The sequence below is a fragment of the Atractosteus spatula genome, chromosome 16 (genome assembly GCF_055471065.1).
Source record: "Atractosteus spatula isolate fAtrSpa1 chromosome 16, fAtrSpa1.hap1, whole genome shotgun sequence".
Lineage (NCBI taxonomy): Eukaryota > Metazoa > Chordata > Actinopteri > Semionotiformes > Lepisosteidae > Atractosteus > Atractosteus spatula.
In genome coordinates, this window is record NC_142721.1 from 6,540,396 (window position 1) to 6,567,019 (window position 26,624).

General features: G+C 38.9%; 1 protein-coding gene across 12 annotated transcripts in view; it reads left to right on the plus strand.

The window, feature by feature from the left end:
* The first annotated feature begins 13,043 nt into the window (after positions 1-13,043).
* plekha7b (pleckstrin homology domain containing A7b) overlaps positions 13,044-26,624 on the plus strand; it is a 125,941-nt gene continuing 112,360 nt past the window's right edge. For all 12 annotated transcript variants that reach the window (XM_088934623.1, XM_088934624.1, XM_088934626.1 and 9 more), the window contains exons 1-3: positions 13,044-13,177; positions 13,298-13,374; positions 13,548-13,605. In XM_088934623.1, coding sequence (XP_088790749.1) covers positions 13,095-13,177; positions 13,298-13,374; positions 13,548-13,605 — 218 coding nt within the window. In that variant the 5' untranslated portion in view covers positions 13,044-13,094. The remainder of the gene's footprint in view (positions 13,178-13,297; positions 13,375-13,547; positions 13,606-26,624) is intronic.

Consider the following 26,624-nt stretch of genomic DNA (forward strand, 5'->3'; position numbering starts at 1 on the left):
CGATGCTGAACATTCATTTGTATAATGCATACAGTTATTAGATGATCATAAACCCGTGACTGTTTGCAGCTGTTGTTGGTAAATGTAGATTGTGATCTCCATTTTTTGGGTTCCAAAATCATGTCACTTTTCAGTCAGGTTTTAATTCAATGTTTCTTTCACACCTCTGGAGAGGCATGTGAGCAAACACAGGGTCACAGAACTAGGACTGACCTGCTTTCTCAGAAATCACATTGGATTTGTCTTTCAGAGGGTCCTGCCTGTTCCAAAACTCTTAACAATGCACCGTTTTGCTCCCTTCAAACATTCGTTTCCATCTTCCTGACAGCACACATGTGGCAGTTTGCTGTCTGTGGTTCTGTGACCTTGAGTCTAATCTGAACTGAAAGCATCTGCAGACCAACCCACCTCTCATTACAAATGGCCTCTCATGGTCTGGAGTCAAGCTGCCCAACATCATTTCACAGCTGTCTTGTGTTTGGGGTCAGATTCCCTACAGGTGATGGAAATCAATTGGTCTGCCAGGTAAGGAAAAGTCTGCAGCATTATACATGCTTGCTGTTATTTCTGTACTTATAAAGTATTTATTAGTAAATACACCTTTACTACAGTGCTTTTCTCTCTTGAGTGTTTTGAAATGAATCTCAAATTAAATAATTTCATTCATCTTGTGTCCGTCCCTGGTTCTTGTGATCATACTGTTGGCTTGTTTGTTGCTGTTACTTAATTGATATCTCAATTGAACTGATTTGGTTAATTAGGCCTTTTCCATGGTTTTCCACAGTTTAAAAAGCTTAGAGGTTTCAAATTCACTATAAATGTAATATTTATTAAGAAACGTTAAAAAGTATCATTTTATCAAATAATCAATGCAGTTAATAGCTCAATTAGGTAAAAGAGTTTAGCTGGACCAATACATGATTCTGGGATAACCAGGACCCCTATACAGTCTAGGAATAGGAAGATCACAATGTAATAAATCAAAAAAATATATTTCTTGAATTAGAATTTTAAAAAGATATCACGAGAGCACACACGCTATTGCTGTTGCATGCTGTATCAGGATTCTTTAAAGGGAGGTTTTTTTTCTGTTAATAGTTTTTGTTTTAATCCACCGTAACCTGAACCTGTTCTCTTCCATATGAGGCTCTTCGGGCTTGCTGCCTGCTGCCTCTATTTCTCTAAAGGGTATTTGAAAAGGGTTTTTATCACCATTGAAATCACCTGTGTGGAAAAGGCAGTAGATACCCATGGTTTAAACAAATGAATGATGAAATGTTCTCCATAAAGAAGAAATCAATTTGTCTTTATCCCAGTCAGCCTTTATTCCCTAGACATGCAGATTACATGTTGGCAGGAATCATGAGATGTATTCAAATTCGGACCAATACTTCCTCTAGCTTTAAATCCCCCATATGGTGCTATCTGATGTCTAAGCAACCAATGGCTCATTTAAGAACAGAAATCAGAACATAAATCATAATCAGAAGCCTTGTTAAAGGATTATGCCAAAGCAACACGATTGCTGTTATCTTTACGCATGGCACAATTAATACTTCCTGTATGCTACTGTACAATTCAAGTCAGAAAGAAAGTCATTTTTAAGAAAAAGGTATTGTGGCCACTTGCTGAAAAGAGAAACGGAGAAGCAATGTTGTGTTATAGGTGAGTAATTGGTCCCAGACAACCTCATATCCAAGCAACCTGCCCCGCCGTGGCCCTGAAAGAATTACAGATGATTGCAGCATGGTGTGTTGTTGGAGAGTGGTGGGGAAGAGTCAGGTGAATGCTGAATCCAGGTGAGTCCTGTGTAGTAGAGGAAGCCTCAGGGGTTTAATTAAGTGAATACAGTGTGATGCAACACAGCAGTGGTGTGAGCTCCTGTCTTGCAAAGACTAACACATGCAATCTCTCAGCCGTGTAGTGTTTGTGTATTTGAAGACATTCTAAGGGATGGCTACGCGGGGGCCCTGGGTTCGATTCTGCGTCTGGGGTGTTGTCTGTTTGGAGTTGGTATGTTCTCCCTGTGATCACTTAGGTTTTCATCTGGGTGCTCTGGTTTCCTCCTGCTGTCCAAAAACATACTGGGAGGTTAATGGGCTACAGGGGAAACAGGCCCTGGTGTGAGTGTGTCGGTGTTTGTGTCTGTGCGCCCTGAGATGGACTGGTGTCCCATCCAGGGTGTACCCTGCCTTGCGCCCATTGCTTGCTGGGATAGGCGCCAGCTACCCTGTGACCCTGAACTGGATGAAGCAGATAGAAAATGAAAGGACGGAAGCCGTTCTAATTGTATGATAAGAAACACTTCACTCTCGCATGCTCCACTGTTCAGAAGCTCTAGAACTCTGCTTAGGAGTCTTGTTAAAGACCTTGCTGGCTTAGCATTGAGTTTAGGAACATGTTGAAATCAGTTCTGATTTTTCCTTTTTAATGGCTGCTTAAATAATATATAATATTATATAATAATGTATTTGATTCTAAGAAAATTGATTTAGCTCCATCATTATAAATGTCTGCTGAGTTACAAGTAGGCTGTTATTCTGTGTTAAAGAATATTTCTGATATTTTAACACAAAGCAGAAGTGTTTTAAAAGGGAACTGAAAGGCACAAGATTCAGTAGATCCTGGTCATGCTAAGATTAAATATACCCAAGGCAGGATGAGAAATCCCTAACACATGCATGTTACCTTTTGTATCAAAGATCTTGTATGGCAGCACAGGGGTTAGCACTTCAGCCCTGCAGCGCTGGGTCCACTGGTTTAATACCTGGGGTGATATCTGTGTGGAGTTTATATGTTGTCACCATGTGGGTTTCCTCCGGGGGATATTCTGCTTTGTGCCCCTTTTTTGTTTAGTTGGGTTATGATGTTCACCGTGACCTTGGACTTGATAATGCGGTTTGGAAAATTGATAGGCTTGCTGTTTGTGATCTGTTTCAGCTGTAATGTAGGAGTTTGACCACAAGAGGGCACTGCTAGACAGAAAAATTAAAGGCCATGCTGCACAAACCAAGGCTAATGCAATAAATTCATGATGATGTTTTTCACATTTTAAAAGACACACCACGTGAGTTTTTGTCGAAACATTGTCAGACAACTGCTTGTCCTGGTGGGGATCCTGAAACCAGAATCTAATCTGCAAGCACAGTGCTCAAGGCAGGGCTGAGAATTCATGATTGTTCTCACGCAGGGTAGATAGAATAGCCAATAAAAACTAGCCACAACCTGGACCTTCTTGTAGCTCAGTGTCTACCCTTTTGTACTTCAATGTTTTTACTGCCTGCATGCAAAATGTTGTTCTTTTAGGATCACCAGTGGAAAACTCTGTTGTATTGACAGTAGCTGTAGTCCAGACCAGTGTTTGAGATATTGGGTCAATGGAGCATTCCTGTCCTTGAGTCCTTGAGTACCTGCCTCTGGCTCCAGGTCCTGGATTACAGCAAATGTCTGGGGTGATGTGACACTTGCTGGTGGTTTTTGGAGGGCATGGTGAAGTTTGTCTTTCAACTCCTGGGACCTGTTTCTTTGCCCATTTCTCCGTGTTGTTCAACCCACCTTCCTAAATATTGTTTTTTTTTCCAGTTCAGCAATCTCCTGGAGCCCTCAACCTGTTGATTCAGGTTTCTTTTTTGTGGCAGTTATTACAGATGTAGTCTGGGTATTTGATGCTCCACATGGTACACAAGCCGCAGATCACTGGGTTAAGCATCAAGCATTAAATTGGAAGTAGTAAATACATAGAATATCAGCACCATGCTCAAACTGCCTGAGCCATCTCACCCTGTGAAGCGCAGGCCTTATATATAGTTAGTGTACAGCTTGATAAAGTTTCCCATGACTCAGTATTTGCAATCAATAAGACAATTTAACCTTACCTGCCTGTAGAGCAACATGCTGGAGCTGTAACTTACCAGAGTACTGTAACACACCTTTTTAAATATGATATGTTAAGTAAACCTTTTTTGATTCATTTTATTTTTGATGTATTTATATATATGAATGGTGCCTATATGACTATTGTTGGTGTAATGTCTTCCCCAGGGCACAGCCCTAAACGTTTTGCTTTGGCAGAGTAAGCTTCAAGGCCCAAAATCTCTCTTTAATAATCTGTTCCTTACAGCTCCTGAAAAGGCAAGTAGAAGGAGATGGTTTAATGCATTTTCCCCCATGGCGAAGTTCAAGCTTTAAAGCTTAAACTGCATCTCAATGTCATAGATTGAAATAACTGCTTTTGCAATATTCCAGTATACTCCTGTGTTTCGAAACAGTTTTAATTATGGTCAAATGTTGCTTTCAGCGGGTCTATGCCTGGCAAATTAATGGTTAATTATGCATAACTTAATGATTTAACGTGTGTCTTGCCAAGCCTCTTTCATAGGCACTGCTCTGCTACTCCTCCTCATGTTGACGTGGACACAGGGTCTCCTGTGAAATATTCAGGAACACATCCATTTCGAAGTTGCCAAGATGGGTAAGAGCGGCTTCAGAAACAACATAATGCCTCTGACATTTTTTTGTATGGAGCAAAGCCAATCTTCATTACAGATTGCTTAGTGTCTAATTAAGCATAAACAGTGCTGTGCAGGAATGTACACTCCCCTGGCTTGGTGGTTTCACTGACATGCCACAGCTTCCAGGGAGAAAAGACATGCATCATTTACTCCCAATTTACATACAGACAATAGGAGAAATATGCAGTTGTGGTTGCCGTATTGCAAGCTCTGTAAGTTTATTTCATTTTATATACAGTACAACTCAATGGCAGTGGTGAAACTGTGTTTGGTGGAGATCTCACATACTGCTCAAGCTCAAACACCACTTTCCACACAGCAATATCAATTTGTTTGTTTCACTTGATTAAAAAATGCCAGTGAACAGCTGAGTACGTGTCTTCAGCTCTTATGCTTGGCTGAGGAAGCTGATCAGCAGCTGCCTTTATCACACTGCTGTGGCTGTTAACATTGAATCACCTTGCTATACTTCATGCCTCAGGCAGCTTAGGGGCAGCATTTATGAGTTTATGTTCTGTTCTGGCATTCCACTGCAGATTAATACTGTCACAGTCAAGGCCTCAGCATTTACAACTCAGAACAATGTCAGTTAAGAGGGGGATAGACTCATGTCCTCTTCTCTCATGCATGATGGTAGACATGTATATGAACTCAGACACTGATTTAAGAAGTGATTTGCATCTTCATTTGCAAAACTGCTAAAGTGCACAACAAACAAGAGCGAGGCTGTAGTGATTCCTCTGAGAACAGTAGACTGTAATTCAGCTCAGAATATCCCCTCTCTCTGCATTCCTATGGGTGCTGAAATGGCATGAATCACAGCACGTGAAATATACTTTTTTTCACTGCAGTGAGGCATGGAATTGAACATTTCCTTTTCCTGGGAAGTGATGCCAATCAATTTAACTAGATATGGAGTTAAACCATTTTCAGAAACTTTGTTTCAAGACTAACGTTCATGTTGTTTACCCTACCAGGTTGTTCTATGTTCTTAGTTTGAACACTGGGACAAGCTGTAGCTTTGCTAGTGTGTGTTGAAATGATCTTGGCCATTGGAATTTGAATGAGATCAATAGAGGAAGAGAATAGGTGTTGATTGCTCTTGAGCCAATAGCCATGTATAGTGGGCTTTTTTTGTAAAAGAATCAGCTCATCCCTGTGAGTTGAAATGAAAAGCATTTAACCTCAAGTGTTATAGAAAGTGTTGTAGCAAGTGGTGTGTACCAATGTCAATGTAAATCAAGCTTAGTTAATTATTAAGCACACACCTGTTTTAAAGCACCAATTATATCTAGGGCTGCTTCACATAAACAGTGCGATGTAGTGACCATTCTGCCATTGCAAAGTAATGTAAAGTAATTTGAAAATACATTTCAAAAGCATAGCACCTTGTTGGCACACATGGATATTAATATGAAGTGTTGGATATTATGATAGCTTAGTTCTGTGCCATTGTGACAGTATATTTCTGGAGTACTATGTTAAAATTTTGTTCAGAATGGCCAAAATATTGAACAATGGTAAGCTTTCTACTTATTGAGGCAGTTCAACCAGCGTAATTTTGAAATAATAGATTTCAAGCAAAATGTTAAAAAGTTAAAGGTGTACATTAAAAATAGAATTTTTAGTTAACTTCAACAAAATGGTTAGATGTTGAATAATTTTCATTACGTAAAATGCTTTTCAAAAACACTGCATTGCCTGTTTGCTGAAAATACATGTGTTGATTTGTACCTTTACCAGAGGCATGGGTAGGGCAGAGAGGAGTCAGGTCAGCCTGGAGAAAGAACTGTAGTGGAACCTCTGGAATTGCAGATTAATCATTTCTCCTGACATGGACACTAGGGTCTGCTTCACTGTACACTTTGCTGCAAAGATAAATCACGTTTCAAAACATCCATTGGAGTTTCTTTTCCAAAACAAGATATGGAGAGCTATTCCAGGAATCACTGGGAAAGGTTTTTGTGAGTTTATCTTCAGCAGCTTTCTAAAGGAGCTTTTGAGTTGCCTTGTCCAAAACCTATTCCACTCCCTTACTCTCTGTCAAACTTTTTAGAAAACGCCTGCCATTCCTATCAGATTTGGTTACGATAGACAAAACTGCCATTGTTTTTTGTTTTTATTCTATACAGTGCACGGTCAAGAAGTAGATAGGTTAATCTCAAGTCATGTTGTATTGCAAAAAGATGAAAACACGTAGAAAAGATGAGCTCTGAGAGTCTTAGGCTTTGTTTTTAAAGACATGATGAACTAGAAAGAGATTTTCACCTCGTTATTCAGCCAACAGTCTGATCCATGTTCATTGGAATGAAAAGCAGTTTCATCTTAAATTATGCATTCAGAGGGTCAAACAATGTATAACTGACTAATTTTGTCAGCTTTAATTATTCATAGGGCAAGACAGATGTCTAAATAGCAGCCTTGGAAAGATACAGCTGATTGAGCACTGAGCCCAGTGATGGAACAAAACAGCCAGGCACAGATGTGATGACAAAGCACAGGAGATTGGTGCCCTGTTTACGAATGTCTTGCAGCTATAGAGTCCCATCTTCTGTGATGCCTGCTTCTGCTTTAGTTTCAGGATTTAACTGACCTGTCTACCTGCATTATTGATAGAGAAGCATGTTCACTGCACACAGAAATACTTTTGATCAGCAAAGTTTGAAATCCATAGCATGCATGACCCGGAGGATTAGAAATCAAATCTCTCCTTCCCCTCAGGTGGAAAAGATCTTCATTGGTTAAGGAATGATATGGTCTTGTGAGTTCTACCAGTACTCAAAGTGCAGGAGGACATGATTCCTGGACATTCTCAGTTATATGAATTAACAATGATACAAAGACTCAGATGAAAGTACGATACATTTTACTGGAGGATTTTGTACAGGTTTCCTTAAGAGAATTTAGTAATTTAGAGATTTTAAAACTGATACAGGAAGGTTATCTTTATTGGCTACAGGTATGTCCACCTGTCTTCATATGATGCTGAACGACCTCTGAAGTCTGCAAAGAGATCATCAAGGTCTTTCTTGAACTTAGGGCTAAGGAAGGCACAAATCCCTGTGCTACTGCTGGAATAAGGAAAGGGATATGCATTTTTAGTCATAGTTATATGTAGGATTTTTGTCTGCATGTTCCTGTCATATGACACGGCGTGCATTTTGCCGATAAGAGAATCTTATGCGGAGAACAATGCTCCGATAAAACTCTGCAGGAAAACAATGGGATTGTGGTGTGGTTATCATTATTTCTAACAACAGTGGCTTAAAGATTTGTCAGGTGAGATCAACTCCTTACAGGATATACCTGGTATGTGCAACCATCCAGAACACAAACACCTTGCTCATACAATACTCGAGTCTAACGCATTCTATGTGGTAGAAATCTAAAGAATCTGTCCATTGGACTGGAAACATCAATTATGTATTTTTCATCATTTCAAAGATGCACTTTATTCAAATGTAATCATAAACCTGTAATTATCTCACAGTGGCCCTGGAATTTAAATACTTAATTTTTCTTTTTCTAGATATCTCTAACTATTGTGAGCTGGGAAGCAATTAAAGAATTAAGGACTTGTTTCTGGTCAATAATGAATCTAGTTTGGATAACTTGTGCTATACTTCAATCAGTGAATTCTAACTAAGCAGTTTTCCTGGATAAATATTCTGTATGGGTATGTCATTTTTCAAACAGCAATCAAAAGAGGTGCTATAGCACAGTGTCTCTTCTCCCTGAAGGGGTTGTTGTTTTTGAGAGGCTTCACAATGATTGCTTTGTTATGCATGGTACAGTATATGAAATTAGGGCAATAACATCAGGTCCTCCAGAAGGCTGTCTTTGGATATGTTCTTTAATACTATAGGAACACAGTATTGTTGTATTGACACTAGGATTATGTCTATGAATATGAGTTTAGTATGCTGGTCCAGAAAATAAATATTTCTGCAGCAGCTCTAGTACTGTACAGGTCTTAAATTAGATATGCTAAAATTATACTACTCACCATTCATAAATTATATTAGTGGTTCATAATTATTAATGATGTTATTCATTAATTATAAGTGTGATTATTAATAATAGTACGTGGGATATATTTTTTACTCACTTTGATGTTTGATGGTACAGGCCTTATTATAGAGCTGTTTTTTGCGCTTTTCAAAAAATAGTTGTTATTTAGTTATACTAAAATTAAGTCCATCCATATATTTTTAGCTCCTATCCATGAACAAAGATTTTCACTGAATTGGTTTTTTTCTCTTAGAAGAGTTTTTGGATATCATATATCCACTAGAATATTCATTACACTGAGAGTGACCCAATGATCTGTCATTGTAGTTAATTGCGTGACTTTTCAGAAATACTGCACTGAATTTTATAATATAATTAAACCAAGATAAGCGCTACAATAATGCAGGGAAGAGAAATTTGAGTTACAAAGAATGTGAAAGGCATAAGGCCATAAAGAGGTAAATGGCAATCCTATTACAAAAGTACATTAACTGTGACTTGAAGGAAAAAAGAAAAGGGTAGAAATCTTTGTCTGCCAGTAAAATCATTCCTTTAACCTCAATTATGAAAAGTGCAGTGACATGAGATACACAGCACTGTACCCCCTGTCTGGCTAAAATTGCAGGATAGCTTCAGAAAACTGGGCAGTTAACCATGATGCAGGGTAAAGATTATTGCAATGTACTGTATAGCAGATCATGGCTGAAAAATGTTACTGTCCTTTGGGAGTGCAAAAAACAAACAATATTGAAGGTCATGGTTAATAATATGGACACAGTTTCCACATGCCTGTTCATGCCTAATCCATAATTTTCCAAATCTATTTCATTATCCACAGCAATACAGGGCTGCTGTATTGACACATAACAGTTTGGACCATTATTGCAGTCTATGTTACGCTTGATTTTTTTTAATGTAAGCTCTCCCACTCCAACAAAGACCCAGATAAAAGTGTCCAGCACAGGTTTATTATTAATCAGATTGGTTGGTTATAGGCTGGACTTGGGTATCAGCATTTCATCTGTGAATTTGATTTAATCATTTTCTCATCTGTGTGTGTGCAGGCAGCACATCACCTTCTCTTTCTGAAGAGATTACACAGTAGCTGGGTGAAATTTAAACTGGTATCCCACAGGATTTTGATTCTAGACACAATGAGCCAATCCTGCTGGGCCAACATCATGCTGTTGTGAAGAAATAATTCAGAGAGCTCATCTGGAACAAAAACAGCTGGCATTGAGGTCCCAGGGACTGAAAACAGAAATCTCTGTCCTAAGTGATATTGTGAAGAGACTTGGCTATAGTCCTCGTGACTGAGGCAGCTTTGGTTACAACATTATCTGGGCATGTCTTATCCTAAATTAATTAGGTAAATTAATTAAATATGTTAATGACATATGTCTCTTACCATTCACAAATTACATATGAAGGCAGAAAATGACCTATCTCAGTTAAAGAATTCATTGATAAACACTAGTGCATTTTCTGAATCTGAGAAAACTGTGTACTAGGGAAATCTGTGTATTACAATCCAATTTTTCACAGGCCTCTAATTGTTTTGATGGATAATAGGTTTTTGGTGGTATTTATGGAATGATTACGATCTGCCCTTTATAGGCTCAACCTTATGTCAGTAGCCGAGTGTAAATTGCTGGGGTTTTTTAGAATTGAAGGAGGTAGCCAGTATCATTTTGCCATTTGCTTCTGAGTTTCCTGTTTTCGACAACCTTGCTCTGCCCTTCTTTGGGCAGACAAAAGATCAGAAAGTGCCCATCTGAGATTTCTATATCTGCAGTAAGGTCATGCTAGAAAACAGGAAACTGCAAGCATTCTAGCTATGACAAAATGAAGATTGCCACTCTTATCTTATATTCTCTGGCTATTTGATGACTAGCAGCAAGTCCAGGGAAATAAAAGTTAATTGCTTCTGTAAAATTGGCCCTGATGTGAGTGTGTGCGATAGACTAGCCTCCTATCCAGGGTGCCCATTTTGCCCATTGCTTGCCAGGCTAGCCTCTAACTACCCTGAGACCCTGTTCTGGATAAAGTGGTTCAGAAAATGAATGAATGGAACTTAAGGTATGAGTGTCCAGCTGTGATCTTCGAGAGCTAAGGATTGTTGGCAGCTTTTCAGTTTTTCTCAACTATCGAATTGAACGCACCTGCTTAAGAGGTCCAAACAAAATTGTTTAAAGTGTTTTTAGAAATTGGTGATTTAAGGGTGATCAGGTATCAGTAATGAATCAACCATGGATTGATCATCAGGATATGATATCAAATGATGAAGGCATCCATGATGTCAGAATGTTGATTTGATAAAAATGTAAGTACATGGAGTAAAGAGTGCACAACTTCACCAGAGTTTAATTATTTTTGCTTTAAGGCAGACTCATACAATCTGCTGGATTGTGGCTATCCTGAACCAGGACTGGCCAACTCTGCTCTGCCTGTTCCTTGCAGGTGAGATGCTGAGCTGCTCTCCACACTTCCCTCCATATATAGTTACACCAGTGTGATTCAGAGAACACACTGTGATGAGCAGAAACCTACCTGAACTAAACCATCATGTTCACACCAACACAGTTGTATACACATCAGGGTTTCTGAATAAATCTCTCCTTATTTCCAGTACAGTATTTTTGTTTTGTCCTAGAGATGAACAGGAAGACAGCATCAAATATTTCCCAAACTTATCTGTATTTCACTGTCTCGTGTCTCCACCCCATACACCATGCTAGATGAGCTGTAGCTCTATAAATAGGACTGGTGCTATATATCGATGTGAGCTATTCTGAGAAATCAAGGCGGCTTATGTTAGTGCTTTAAAAATGACTCTTTATCTGCAGCAATAATAAAACAGTGTAAGAATAAAAAGAGATACGCACCCAAATGCATTACTTTTCCCAAGGGAAACATCAAAGTGAAATGCAAATGAGATCATAGAAAGAATGGTATTACATCATTGCTTCTGCTGCACTGTGTGTTTTGAAAGTACTTTAAAAAACAGATTTATTTAAGCTGTCAAGGAGATGATGTTTTTCACAAAATAAATCCCTAATGAATGTTACTTTAAGGAGTATAATACAACTGGGGTTCATGTCTAAAACGATGGCGTAGAAATCTCTGTTTACAGGACCTTTAGGATACTCTGTTGCAAACATTTTTCAACTTTAACTGGTCATAAAGTGACAAAAATACCAGTTTGAGTTTGGAAGAAGAATTATTTCTCCAAGAATTGTTTTTCAAATAACTTAAACCAGAAGCATAACCTTGCCGTTCGCCTAATTTGATCGTGTTCTTGAACTTTTTCAGGGTCATACAATGTCATTCATCTTTCCAGCCAGTGACACACGTCTTTAACTTTACAGAGTTTACAGTTTTCCTCCAGCCTTTTGATGTCCTTTTACCACATATATATACAGTATCTCAGTCATGAATTCTTCAAATGCTGTTTTATGTCTCTAGGTTTTTGAAATCTAAGAAATAAGTGTCCTTTCTTGTGTTACCGATATCTGATTGAACCCTGAGTATAATCACTCAATAAGGGAAAAATCAAAATAGCTTGACAGTGATGTTTTTTTCCTTTGTTGATACTGACTACAGTCTCTAACTGAAAGGAACTTTGCTTTATAACACTTTTAGCAACACAAAGGACAAAAGACATAAAATAATGAATTATTTAATGTTAGTGGTCTTTACTCTTGTACTGTATATTAAAATTCAAAGGTATACCTTCAGGTGCATTTAAAAGAAACCAGGATATAGTTCCCATAATGTTCTTCAGAGGTCTTTGTTGAATTCGCTGAGCGGTTTACTGTTTAACTACACTCTTTCTATTCATAATAATTGGAAAGATATGTAAAGTAGGTGATGACTTTTTTCACCCAGGTTGGCCATTTGTGTGTCAAAGATGTTTGCAAAGAAAGTAGCTTTCGATAGCTTTGGTGTGCAATTTGCATTTGGCAAGCTGAAATAGTAAATACAACTATACAAATACTTCCTCTTTCAATTCGGAAAAAAAGAGAGGCTTGGACCTGTAATGAATTGCATTTATCTATATTTTCGCCTGCATAAAGCCGCTTATTGGATCAGCAGTGACACGCAACTACTGAAATATCCTTCTGTGTGTATATTGTGATCTGAACCTCACACTTAGTGCCCCAGTAAAATACCTACATTTTGCAGAACTCCCCCACTTAATGCCCTTGTTGCTCTAGGACTTTTGACAGCGATATGTTTACAATTCACAGATTTTTAGGGGTATTAACGCTAAATCCCTTAGCATACGTTCCGACTGTTCAATTGCGACATTAATTCCCTAATTACAATTCGTGGTGGCAGTAACTGGCTTTGTGCGCCGCGCTATCCACCAGAACCGAATGCGGTTTTCCACCAAGTTATTTTCTGTCGGCTGGGAAAATAAGATTGCAAAGACTTGCTACTCTCCGCAACCATAAAAAAGGGCAGACCTGCCCCTTTAAGAGCGCAGCGGCCCTGGTGGTGATTAATGAGTCTCGGATTCCCTGGAGACTCCACGGAGAAGAGAATGAAATAGTACTTCAAACCAGGATCATGGCGGCTCCGCTCGGGCGGGATACTTTACCTGAACACTGGTCTTATGGAGTTTGCAAAGACGGAAGGGTGTTTTTCATTAAGTAAGCGTGCACTTTTCTTCTGCCTGGAAGCTATACGAGGAGTCGCTGCAAAGATTGCTTTGGACAGTTGCTTGGACTTCTTTGTTCAGTAACAGGTGTTTTGTTTTCTTTCCCCTACAGTGATGAAACTCGAAGCACGACTTGGCTTCATCCTCGAACTGGTGAACCTGTCAATTCGGGGCATATGATACGATCAGGTATGTTGTGTTAAAAGTCAGAAACCTGGCTTTTTTTTTAAATCGGGATTGGACTTTTCCAAGAGCGATAGAATTCCAGAATTTACCTTATCAAAACCAAAAGAAACAAAGTTCGCCGACGCGTAAAAGCAATTATTCACTTTCGTTCTGTTTTGGGTCTTTTCTATCTCCAGATCTCCCGCGAGGATGGGAAGAAGGGTTTACAGAAGAAGGGGCCAGTTATTTTATAAAGTGAGTGTACTTTCTCATCTTGCGCATGTTTTGGGAATTTCAATCTTATGCAGTCGCTAATCAGAGCTGTGAAGCCCCTGTTCGATTAGCGACTGCATATGTTTTTGCAAACCGTTGCATTCAAGATGTTTTTAAGTTACAGCTCAGGCTTCAAATCAGTTTTGAATGAGAGTTAAAGATGGGGGGGGGGGTCCTCCTGGTTATTACTGACTTTCACTTTCTGTAGTTTGTAGAATTGTATTGTCTTGTACTTTGCGACCGCAATTAAAGTGCGTAATCCTGAAGGGCTATAAGGAGTAAGCGCAAGTTTGCTTGTTGGCCGTGTTCAACACAAGGGGTGAACTGTGGTTCAAAGTCTAGATTTATCACTCCTTTGCTCACCCACACCAACGTAACTAGTTCCCGTATCAAGTTTGTAGTTTGGGCTGTGGTGGCATTGTGCAGTACAGTCGTCTTCATTGGGGAGTTCTTTCTGTATAAAATTGTGCAGGGGAGTTAGAATAGAGTGGACAGTTCCCTGTGCCGGATACAAACACTGTTAAAACGTTGGATACATTTGATGTTGGTTACGCGGCAGAAAGTTACATGTGCCTGCTCTGAGGTAATACATTTTTAAAAACTTGGACTTTTAGTTTTTCCGAGTATAGCATATGAAAACAACAATGTAGCAGCTCGGCGCAAGTATTTATAAACATGAATACTTACAAACAGCTTGGTACAGCTTATTAAAAAAGTGTTTGTGACTTTTTCCAACTAGTTATTATTTGTATATTTAGCAAAATAAATGAATGCGTTGTCAACTGTTAAAGACAATGTTTGTTTGCCTATAGCCATTCCGTTTACTTAACGTCTTTAGTTGGGACACAAAAACAAGTGTGTATGGAACTGCAGAAATGTAGTTTAAGAAGTCCTTGATTCGTGCTATCATGACGATTTCCTGGCTATCTGAAACGGAGGAATGCAGTGCCTTATGAATACTGACTAAATAATTAGTATGCACTATTGCGCAAGATACTGTCTGGATTGAGTGAACTCAGGACCCATAGATATTTTAATTTCATTAGCAAACACTAACCTGTTGCGACACATATTTAATTCTTGGAAATGGGCTCCTGATATACAGGACATTTAGGTATAAAAATAGCACCTGGCTCTGAGCACTAAGTTTTCATTGCAGGGAATAATACACTTAACAGAAAAGTGAAGCCGACTAGAAAGTTTTGAATTAATTACCCACTGAGGGAATTTATGTGATGTGAGATGCAAGCTGTTGACAGACACTGTACAGTAAAAAAAAACTACTCCTTGCTTTTGCAGCTCTCTTTTCCTTTGAGATGTTTTCATTATACCGTTGCTGACAATTGTAACAGTGCAAATGACGCTGCATTTTTTTATTCCACATATTGCTAAAAATGTATTTTTTTCCATAGTTATTATAAAATGAGAAACTCGGATTTACCCGAGTGAAGTGAATACTTTTATTTCTTGTTCATACAGAACAGGCAGGACGTTTTTCTTTGTTTGTTCTTATCTGGGGGCTGATGAATTTTTACAGAGGTAAATATTTGTTGTGGGTCATATGAAACGAGTGCTGGATCCAAATGAGACAGCTGTGAAGTGCCATACACCAGAAACCATTGCTCGTCTTCAGCGTTGTTCGAGTCCATTAGCAGTATTAACAGTACAGGCCGTTTGGAACAGTACCAAGTTTAAAGCTACTCTAGACGCAAGTTTTAATTGGCAGAATAAGTATATTTGTGGTTCAATGACTTGTTCAGGTTATTTGAATTTGTTTGGTAGTGTATTGGGTGGCACAGTAACGCAGGGGGTAGCAATGCTCTGGACTCAATTTCTGACCTGGTCCGATCAGCATCTATGTTCTCCCTGTGTTTGTGTGGTTTTCTTCTGGGTGCTCCAGTTTCCTCCCACAGTCCAAAAGCATACAGGTAGCTTCATTGGCTTCTGGGAAAATTGGCCCTGTGTCTGTGTGCCCTGAGATGGACTGGCATGCTGTCTAGGGTGTAGCTTGTGTTGCACCCATTGTTCGCTGGGATAGGTACTGGCTTCTCTGCAATCCTGAGTTGTAGTGCATTAATGTGGTATGTCTTTGTTCTGCAAAACAGGTCTTTGCACTGATAGTCTGACAAAGACATGCCGGTACATTTGACTTTATTGAAAGTAATGCTGTTTGTTTGTTTTAACTCCATGTTTCCCCATAGTCTAGGAATGACTGGGTTATGTCGTTAGTAAGTGACTGTTCCATTCACAGGGCTTGCTAAAATGATGGTGCACCTGTGAGTTTGCAGTGATGTTACTGTCTTTTGTGTTACTCCTCCAAACAGTGCTGGCTCTGGTGTTGGTACTGAGGGACACCCAGCTTGAAAAATGGGAGATGTCTTTGTTGAGCATGTTTATTGGAGGGAAGCTCGCACGTTCCCCTGAGCCCGTATGAGGGCTGTAACAGTAAAGTTACTAGTTCAAGCTGTCTGTGTGGGTATAATTTGCTAAAGGGTGGTGTAAGGTCTGTTTAGAGTGTAATTAAATGCAGGCATTCATACACAAAGGCAGTAGAAGGATCCATAGAGTCAGCGTGGCAGTGAGTGCTGTTGGTTCTGAACCTCCCCAACTAAGAAAGTCATTAAAGGGCTGTATTGTGCAGTCATTAACCTGGGGTGAGGGTGACAGGGTAATCGTGCCAAGCACGTCCCAAGCAAACTGGTTGGGGTCTAGGTAAGTGGAAGGAGATGCATGGTTTGCACTCCTAGTCGGAGATGGGGCTGGTACGCTCTGTTGGGAAGGGAGATGGACAGAGGAACTTTAGCTGCTGGTTCAGGCTGAGGGAATCTTGTTAAGATCTTGACCAAAAGTAGAGTGGAGGTGTGGTACAGTATATGAGCCAAATTAGGGCTGGAAGGTGATTTCACTACACCCGAGTTGATCCAGTCTAGGGCTTGGGTTTGAGATTTCCTGTATGGTCATGGTCTACTTGGAAGTATATAAGGTTCATGGACCTGACTGTCGGGTGGCTGTTGTATGTAGGTTCTCCTACACAGTGCTACTGGTTAAGGGGCACCCATCTTGGTGATGTGTAACTGACAGTGACAAAAAGCAACCCAAAACGGATTGTCTCTTGATCTTTTGGAAATTTGCTTTCCATATTTTAGTTTTCTTTCCAGATCCAGATTGAGGTACAGTAGATGTATTTTAAGATGCCCTTGACTAAGGTCACTGAGGAATGTTTTTTTCAGTGCATGTCTTGCATGACTGGGGAGGGGAGGATGTGACAGATCTGTAAGGGATTTGTGTTTACTCACTTTGTTTTGCTCTTGAAAGGATGACCTCAATGTAAACTACATCCAGCCCTTTTAGTACCTTATCAGATCACAAAGTAAGGGTTACCTGATGCACACGAAAGGATTCTTTCACTTTTAGAACCCGTTTGCTTCCATCTGCCTTTCCTATTGTCATGTTCCAAAACAGATTATTACTTTCAGTCTTTCCTCCTTCAGAGTTCTTTACTTTTATTGAAAGGCCTTTTTATGCAGTAGTCGTATACCTGACCAGTAAGATTGTTTTGTACAGTTCACAAATGCAAGCATTTGCCTACTGGTGACCACTAATTTCAGCTACAGAAAGCCAGGGTAGAATAAGATAGTGTCTTTTTATCCTGCCTTAAATTTCATACTGGAACAAAGATGAGATAATATTTGAATTGCATTTCATGTCACCCTGATTCCATGTTTTTCACATTTACATTTTACATATAGTAGGAATTATTGTTTTTTATGCAGCCTTAAACTTTCAAATTGACATTCCAAAACTTTTTTAAAAAATCCAATAAGTTTTCCTCTTGGTTTCTGTGCTTTTAAGAAGATTAATTTATTAGTCATGTAATTGCTTTTATATTGGGCAATTTACATGTCATTTTGGTGTGCAAAATAGTGACCAATTGTCTGTTATTCCATAATAAGTGTCCAGTTGGTGTACATTTTCTGTTCTTAAAAGTGCAGTTTTGTTGAAAATGTTCTATTTCAAATGAGTAAACTCATACATGTTCAATGTGCAAACAGAGGAGACGTGGACCTCATTCACAAACCCATGTAGAAGACTGCCCCATACTGTACTGCTTCAATGCTTGCACAATTGTGATCGTTAGCTGAAGACAGGTTTGGCTTAGAAGAAGCCTGGTCACATGCTCTTTGAACAGCAGGACTACAGAACGTTTGAAACGTCTTATCTGTGTATACAGAAGAACTGATGCAAAATTGGGACCATGTGACAAGAGCTTCTTTTACAGATTATTTTGTTTGTTTTGGAAGGCAAACAGTAATCGCTCTAGATTTGATGAGGAGGGGAGTGTGCCAGAGAAGTGTTTTTTTTAATATTCCAAAATGTATAAATGCAAATAAGAAGTCATTTATTCTTGTTAACTTTTCTGCAGGAAAATGATTATTTAACAAATTACGCCTGTTGGCAATCAGCTGCAGATGCTCTGCAAGGAGTCTTGATGGCATGTGCAGCGGTCTGTGTGTAGATGGGGAAAGCTGAAAACAAACAACTTCTGTTCTAAAACAAACTGCCTCAAAGCAAAGAACAAAAGGTAGCTGGTGATAGAGGGATACAGCGGTAGGCCTGTAGTGGGATCCCAGCAGGTCTGGGAAGCCCAGTAGTGTTGGTAGACCAGTAGGTGGTGCTCTTCCATCTGGAGTAGAATTCCTGAACTGTAATGGGTTGTGGGCATAAGGAACACTGTGCAGTAGGAGGTTCTGTCCTTGCAAATGTTTCTGGGCTTGTACAGTCTAACCTCAAGTTTCTTTTTTAATCCAGTTGGTGAAGCAATTTCTCCCTTCTCTCCCTCATCTCCTGTGTAGTGATGCTGCAGGTGTATAACTAGCAGCCCACTGAAGCCCAGCAGGTGTGAGCCTGGCCAGTACCTGGATGGGAGACTCCTGGGAAAGCTAAGGTTGCTGCCAGAAGAGGTGTTAGTGGGGCCAGTAGGGGGCGCTCACACTGTGGTCTGTGTGGGTCCTATAGGGGGCGCTCACACTGCTCACACTGTCCTAATGCCCCAGTATAGTGATGGGGACACTCTGTATTAAAAAAAGTGCCATCCTAGGGATGAGACATAAAAATTAGGTCCTGAGTCTTGTTTCTTGAAAAGAGTAGGGGCGTTACCCTGGCGTCCTAACCAAATTTCCCCGTGCCCTATAACAGTCATGGCCTCCTGATAACCCCATCTATGAATCACTTTCAGCACTCTTTTCTCCTCCCCAATGATAGCTAATGATAGCATGTGTGGTGAGTGTACGGATTCACTTTCGCTGCCATCGCATCATCCAGGTGGTGCTACACATTACTGGCAAAATTATTTGTAAATTGCTTTGAGTGGAGTTTCCAGAAAAGAGCTATATGAGTGTAAGGAATTATTATTAATTATAATGATTGATGAATGAAAGGGGTCTATTTAAAGTGCTTTAGGATGAAACGCACTACATTAGTGCAATTATTATTATTATTATTATTATTCAGTGTGGAACTTATTCTTGCATTGTTAGTGCGAGAACACAATTGGCTTGCATTCTTGTGCTTTAAAACAAATAGATGTTTTTTTTAAATTATATTGGTCAGTTTATTTTGGAACACTTTACTAAACCCAGAACATTCAGAAAACACAAAAGGAAAAGAGATCTGATTAAACAAGTTTAGAAAAAGCTTCCAATTGTGATTTCAGTTTTTGCACTAGCAAAATGCAAATTAGCTGTAATTCTTTCCACAATCATTTCTGCAACTGGATGCAATTAAGTACAACCTTAGGGTATCTCATTCTCCATCCAGTTTCATATGACTGAATTTTTTTTTTTGACTCCAGTAACATGCCAGTAAATGTCATCATGGACTTGATCTCACAAGCTACATCTTACTGATCGTTATACTTTTTCTGATGCCCAAGATGGCTCAACAAAGTTAGAAAACAAAGTCTCTAGTTCTGGAGATGTGCCTTCATTTCACATAGACCAATGGTTGTGTACTTGTTGAGGTGGAAAGAAATGATCAATGAACAGATAATAGTGCATTAAGGTTGTGTTCAAAATTTTGCAAGAATTTGTTTTGAATATTCAGGGGCATGTATCTATCCCATGTAACCTTTTATTGAATTATCAGTAAAGCCAGTGTTTGGATTGTACTGGTCTATTACATCATCATTCTGGTACATCTGATTTTGATTTTTGTTTTCTGGCACTTTATAATGGCTCATGGAACTAAATTCCCTAAGAACTGCCCCCTTTTCAATTTTAATCATGTTGGATTCAAAACATATTTGACTATAACCCATAATCCAGAACAGTCTAATATGGGTGTGCTTTTTAATCCTGTATGTGAATTCTTTTTTTAATCCTTTACACAAATACGTTGAGCTGATATAAAATTCCTGAGCTTGTTTCCCATCTAATTATTTTGACGTTCCTGGGCAAGTTTGCAGCCTTTCTGTGACTGAGTGAGGGAATCAGTTATTCCCAAATTCATGGAGATAAATCCATGACGCAGTGGACAAGTCTTGTCTTTACTGTCTGTCTTGTTAATTCTTGTTGCTGTCAAATATTTTACGAACATTATATTTTTCTATTGGGGTAGGGCGCACTGGCAGTTTTTTTCCTCCCACATCATTCAGGAGTAAAGACAGTGTATTACAGGTGACGTTTTACCTCTGCTTCACGTTCTGAAAATTCACTACAGTTGTCAGAAGATGTATGTGTTCCAAGATTCTTAATTTGATCTTTCCATATACTGCTACAATTTAATGTGAAACTGCTGAGTAAAACTGTTCTGAAACTTTTTTCAGCAAGAGGGGAGTAATTATCATTTGATAGCCATTATATATATGACAACATTTTGGGCTAGGATCTGAACTAATTTTAGACATTGTTGGGATCTAAATCGGGCTGGAATTTGCCGTGTTTCATGTTCAGAGCAATGTATTTTTAATATGACTGTTTGCAGGTGCTTGCTTGGAGTATTTCTGATTACTTGCAAATGGTTGTTCAGGTTTTATGCTAATTAGTCATTTTGTTCTGCTAATGTGAGTTTAGTCAGAGCATTAATGGTTCGACACAAGCAGGAGGTAATCTATTAAGGTTACTGTTTTTAAACTGAGTAATTTCTAAATGATTGTGCGTCACCTGTTTCCTAGTGTTAGGGTCACAAAGTATCCTTTTTAATCAGTTCATGAAAGCCTTTGTTCTGGTGGCAATTAACAGCAGACTGAAGGCCTGTGTGGTGAAAGCAGGGATGAAACTCAATCGAGTGCCTTTTGTGGTCGGTTTGCAAGAGTATGAAAGGAATGTTAGCACGGGGGGGGGTCTTAGTTGATAGAATTTCTGAGATTTGATCACATGAATTCCAAAAACAAACACAAATGAAATAAACTGAAAAGGGAAACAGAGATGAAGGTTAAATAAACATTAACTCTGTGTATCTATAATAGAAAATTGGTCCCTGTCCCCCCTTTCTCTCTAAATGCATGGGTAGATAGAATTTGGAAATATTGGTGGATATTGCTGTGGGGAAGAAATAGATATTTTTTCAAATTGAGTACTGGATTAATTTTGGTCCAGCATTCTCCCTGTAGCATCAGCATAAAGAGACCATCGTTGTACTAGCATTATCACACAACAGGTCATTGTAATTATCAAGCACTAAAGTTAGTAGTTAGTCTTCCACTATAACAGTGAAAAGTTAGTGTTGAGACTTTCAGGTATCTTATGTATGTGCAATAACAGGACTAATCTTTGTGAACATTGACTGCTTGATATCCTGTTTTAACTAATGACTAAATGTAAACAAGTTTGCAGATGATACCATGTCAGGGGGATTAGCAAGCTACTTGGAAGCAGCAACTGAAATTTGAAAAGATATACAGTAGATACAGTACAATTCAAGACTGAGCAAACACCTGGAATGTGAGAATTAATGCAGAAAAGAGTTTCAATGCAGGTAGTTAAAGCTATTTATGAAAGACTTAGGACATCATCCTGAGGTAGTGGTGGACGGAAGTCCCCATTCCCTGTAAAGCCTTTTGAGTAGAGTGTCCAGAAAAAATGCTAAATAAGTGTAAGAAATCTATTATTTTTATAATTATTTGATGTGTGTACAGTACATGACGTTGATGCGTCATTTACATCTTCAAGGTAATGTGGTAAAGCAATAACAAAACAAAGTTAGGATATGTAGTTCAACATATAGAATTTAAATGAAGGGATGTAATATTAAAATTGTGTAATGCACTAGTAAGGCCTCCTTTAGAATATCCTGTACAATTTTGGTCACCATGTTGCAGAAAAGATTATTGCTGCTCTGGAATCAATCCGAGGAAGATCAAGCAGGTACGTTCCAGAGCTTAAGGGAATGTCCTACACTGGCATGCCAAGGGATTTGTACCTTTTTAGTCTTGAACAGTGAAGGTTATGAGGCGGCATAAGGCATCGACAGTAAACACAATTCTTTAAAATGAACAGTGAAATGCACACCAGAGGTGTGTAGTGTAGAAGTGCATTTCCAGTCGAGAACAGGAGGCACTTCTTTATCTAATGGGTCGTGGGGGTCTTCTAGCTAGCCGTGATGAAGCTGATACCCTTGCTTTTTTAAAGAAAGGGTTGGATGAGATCATTGGATCAGGTGGGTACTTGTCAGCAAATGGGAAGATGAGCCGGAAGGCCTGCTTTCATTTTTAATTGTTCCTATGTTTTATTAGGCTTGAGGAGCTGAATTCCTTAGTAATTGGTTTACAAATAAGCAGGTCTCTGTGCAGGGAGAAAAATACAACTGTCTGAATGTCAGTACCATACCTCTGGAGGGGGTGGCATTCGGCTCGGGTGTTGTTGTGTCTCAGAGTGCTGTGCTGTCATGCGGTAAAGTCAATTTCACATTTCTGAGGAGCTAAACATCTGCCTTCTCCTGCAGCTATAACAAAACTGTTCAGAGGCTTTAGGGAATGATTATACAGGGTTTATATATTAACTGCTGCTGTATGATGACTGTATACCTTGGGCAATTATAGATCATTTCCATGCAAATGTCTTAAAAATTGAAACTGTGACAGAGATGTTTACCAGTTGATGGTGGCCAGACAAGTAAGTTAGCTTAAAAAAATGAAATGAGATGCTCTAATGATAGTATGGTTTTCAGAAATAGGGTTAGCAGAAAATCGTGGCCAAAATTACATGCATATTAAGAACCAATATTATATCTGTTTCTCCAGTTCCAGCACTTATTACTGTATTTTGGTAAAATTAACTCGGCTGTCTCAGAGGGCATTAGGCTCGTCCTGGTTACTTTAAGCCTTCTTATTCCTCTTGTTTTGTTTTTATAGTTTCATTTTTCAAGATTGAAATTTATAAGGCTTATAGTGCTAGGCACCGAGAGTCATTAACACTGTCTGGTGACTGTTCAAAAGAATGAAGACGATTCTAGCTTTGCAATGGTGTGTTTTAAAGGTCAACGAAAATAATTTAAAAAATTTGTTGCCTGTGACACTTTTATAGTTTGCTACATGAAGGGGGTCATTGTGCTGTGCACTTGTGGAAATGTTTAAAGACCTTAAACTGCAACAGTGAAGCACAGAGAGATATGAAGGGCTAAATGTCAGAGCTGCTAAAATAATAAGTTATTTGTTGTTCTAAATGGCTTTGAGGTTCCTGTTTTGATCTTGTATTCTGGCATTGAAACTGAACATTGTCTCTTTGTCAGCTTTCACTGTCATTAGTAAATGAAGGAACAGTAGGTTTCTGCAGAGAAAGATGAAAAACAAATGGTAGAGCCAGTTTCCTGGAAAGAGTGTTGTGTGAAGCTCTGTTTGCTGAATGTTAAATCAACTTTTGCTTTGTGCCCAGTTTTTTTGTTGCTGTTGTTTAAAAAAGATGGCCAAAGGTGTAGGCAAGAGGAAGTGGACCTGTGAGTACTCAGGTGACTATACAGTATTGGTAGTTTAATTATTAACATGCTTTGGATTTTAAAATGCATTTCTAAACCATTAGCTAATTCGTTACATATGACAAGTTTGCTTGTGAAGATAAAAGGTACATTCAAGGTGGTCACATTTTTGGTAAGGCATTTAACTGTATCAGCGTAACCTGAAGCAATTCATTAACCTGGAACATTACTTACACTTTTATGAATGATGCAGAAGACTGGATATTGATTTGTGCAGGAGCTTGCTTTTCAATCCAGCCTGTATATTGATGGCCACTGTTCAAATGTGCTTAGCAGTACAAGCCTCTGAATGCATACTTCCAAATTTGTGTTTTGCCGACTTGAAATTGGAGTGAAAACCAGTCCTTGTAAAGTACAGTGCTTAATTTAAGTTTCAACACCTGGGTGCCTTTTTTCCCTGCGCATGTTTTATAAATCGGGAACATGAACTATTCTAGCCGAGTTGCGTTTTTATTTCGCAGATCTAAAGAAGCCAAACTGCAGTGAATTTTAACATGAATTTTGTGATGATTTACTTGCAAACATTAGTTCTGTGCTAAACATAAGTGTTGATCTTTTCAGTTTGTTGATATTACAATAAGTATATTGAAATATACATTACCTCGAATTGTAAAAATAAATACTGATGACACATTTGACATGATGCACTTTAAGCGTGTTATTATGATGTGCGTAAATCCATACCGTACTGTTGAAATCACAGTCCTATTCTGCTGTTGGCTTGAAAAATAAACATGATCTCGCTGACGGTTTGTAAATGGTGAAACTCTGTCTCCTGACTTGCGTTTGTGTGGGGATGAAAGGTTCTGTGTGTGAGAAACGTTGTTGGCACCGGTCTTCCTGAAGAGCTCTATTCTAGACCCAGCAGGCTGCAAGGGATCCAGCTACACATGCCACTGCCGTGACAACAGGCTGCTGCTGGGGCAGCACGTTACTGGACATGTTTTAAATCCACACAATGAGGGGATTGTTGAACTGGCGCGTCTGTAGTAAAATCAGATTCATTAACATCTATCCCAGTGGACATGTAGCATTTTGTACACTGCATTACAGAAGCTGTTTTTTAAGTCTGTATAATTGAGAAGTGTGATTAGATTTTTGGGGTAGTTTCTTGGAAAAGTGTAATTAAGCAGAAAGCACTGCATCAAAGGGACTGCTTTCTTCTAAAGTCCAGACTTTTGAAAACTCCCAGAATCAACTTTTTGAGTCTAAATTAGTTTTGAGACTGAGATTTTTTTTTCTTGCCTTGATACTATTACAATAAGAATAATTAAAAGTTTAAATGTAAGCATGCAGCAGATACTGTTAAAATACAGTTTGAGCAATTAGTACACTGCTCTGTATTTAAATGTGCCTTGATTTGGCTGAAGGCGTTTGTCCAATACTCTTCATACAGAGAGATATTGGAATGCAGTGGAATCCAAGTGCAATTTAATATGTCCCAAAGGGAGAATAGCTTGGATTAAGGTACAATTGTGTCTTATTAGTACAATAGCACTTTGTCATTCGGTACAATTTCCTGATGAACAGTGAACTGTTGACTTCGCTTGTGCAAGGCACTGGAAAAATCCATCGTCTCCTTTAACTAAATGAGCATGTATCTTGGAATTGCTATTGAAGGCTTACAAAGAAAGGTGTTCAGTTACCATGGTGTATTTAATTTCACATCCTTTTCAGACCGCTATGTCTTTCTTCATTTTTCCCATTAACTTATAATTGGTTTTGTCTGCTCCATGCCTGTGTTGGAATCTGGGTGCAATGAATTAATTAGCTGCAAGATGCTTCAGTGGTGTAGGAGTACAAATGCTCTGGAGATCTGGCAGTGGAATTTCTATCTTGCACTAGTGTTCAGGCTGGGTTGGAATGACACATTTGATTGAGATGCTATTTTGGACCACTGCCAGCACGGTGGTTTTACCCACTCTTGCATGGCTCTGAAACATCTATTGTACACCAGAAAAACATCCACATTCTTGTCTTATAGGTGTTGCAGACCAGCTGTGCATAGCTCTGTACGTTTAGGTGACATCTTAGATTTTTTTGCTATAGTCCTTAATTTTTAGAGGGGAATCAAAAGTAAAAGAAAATGCTTTTGTAAATTTGCAACAGGTTTCACTCCCATTTCTGATGATGTCTTCAGTGTAATGGGTTGTTAAACAATCTCTGTTGGCCTCTCTGTTGGAAAAATGCACATTTAAACCATCAGTGTTGCTACACTGTACTACTCTGTAGTACACCCTAAAAAACTGTGCTGTAGATGATAAATAAGATTGGTTCACCTCATTGTTTTTACATGCATGATCACTGAACATGATGAGTTTGTGAAGATATCTTGCATTTTGAAAGTATTGCAGAAACAACTGAATCAAAAGTTTTTGTTTAATAACCCTTTTTATGCATTGAATAAACCAGCAAAGAAAATATGGCTGAATTGTCAAACGGCCGTTTTAAACATTTGAAATGTTCTGTTTCCTCCTGGAGAGGCTAATCAGTTAATTGCTCTCTGGATTTTTTGTGGTGTTGCTTGGTTCTTGTTTCTGCAGAGACTTGCTGTCCAGAATTTGAGTGACAGTCTGGTTTTTCAGTGCAGTGTACTGCTAATTTGCTTTCGCTTTGCTGCCCCTCGTCACCTTGGTGAGGCATATTCAGAAGTTATTTTTACATGAATGATGGGTAAGCAAAGTAAATAGCAATCTGAGCAGCAATGACTGCACAGAGTGATGCAGATTGCCAGTATAAGAGCACCACACAAGTGAGGAGTGCCATAGGGGATTCTAATTAATTGCAGACTGCTTCTCTCAAATTGATTTCTAGTGGGCAATTTGTAGAATAGGCAAAGGTATATAGAAATCCATGTCCTTTCTACCTAGCTCAGTTGTGCCCATATGGAATGTGGAGATATGCAACTAAAACAAATCAGATTCCAGCTGTTGCACTTGTGCTAAATGTCTCTGCATTAAGAAGACTTGCTACATTAAGAAGCATCAAATAGTCCTGTATCTCAAAGCTGCTAGAGACCAAGGTGACTTTCC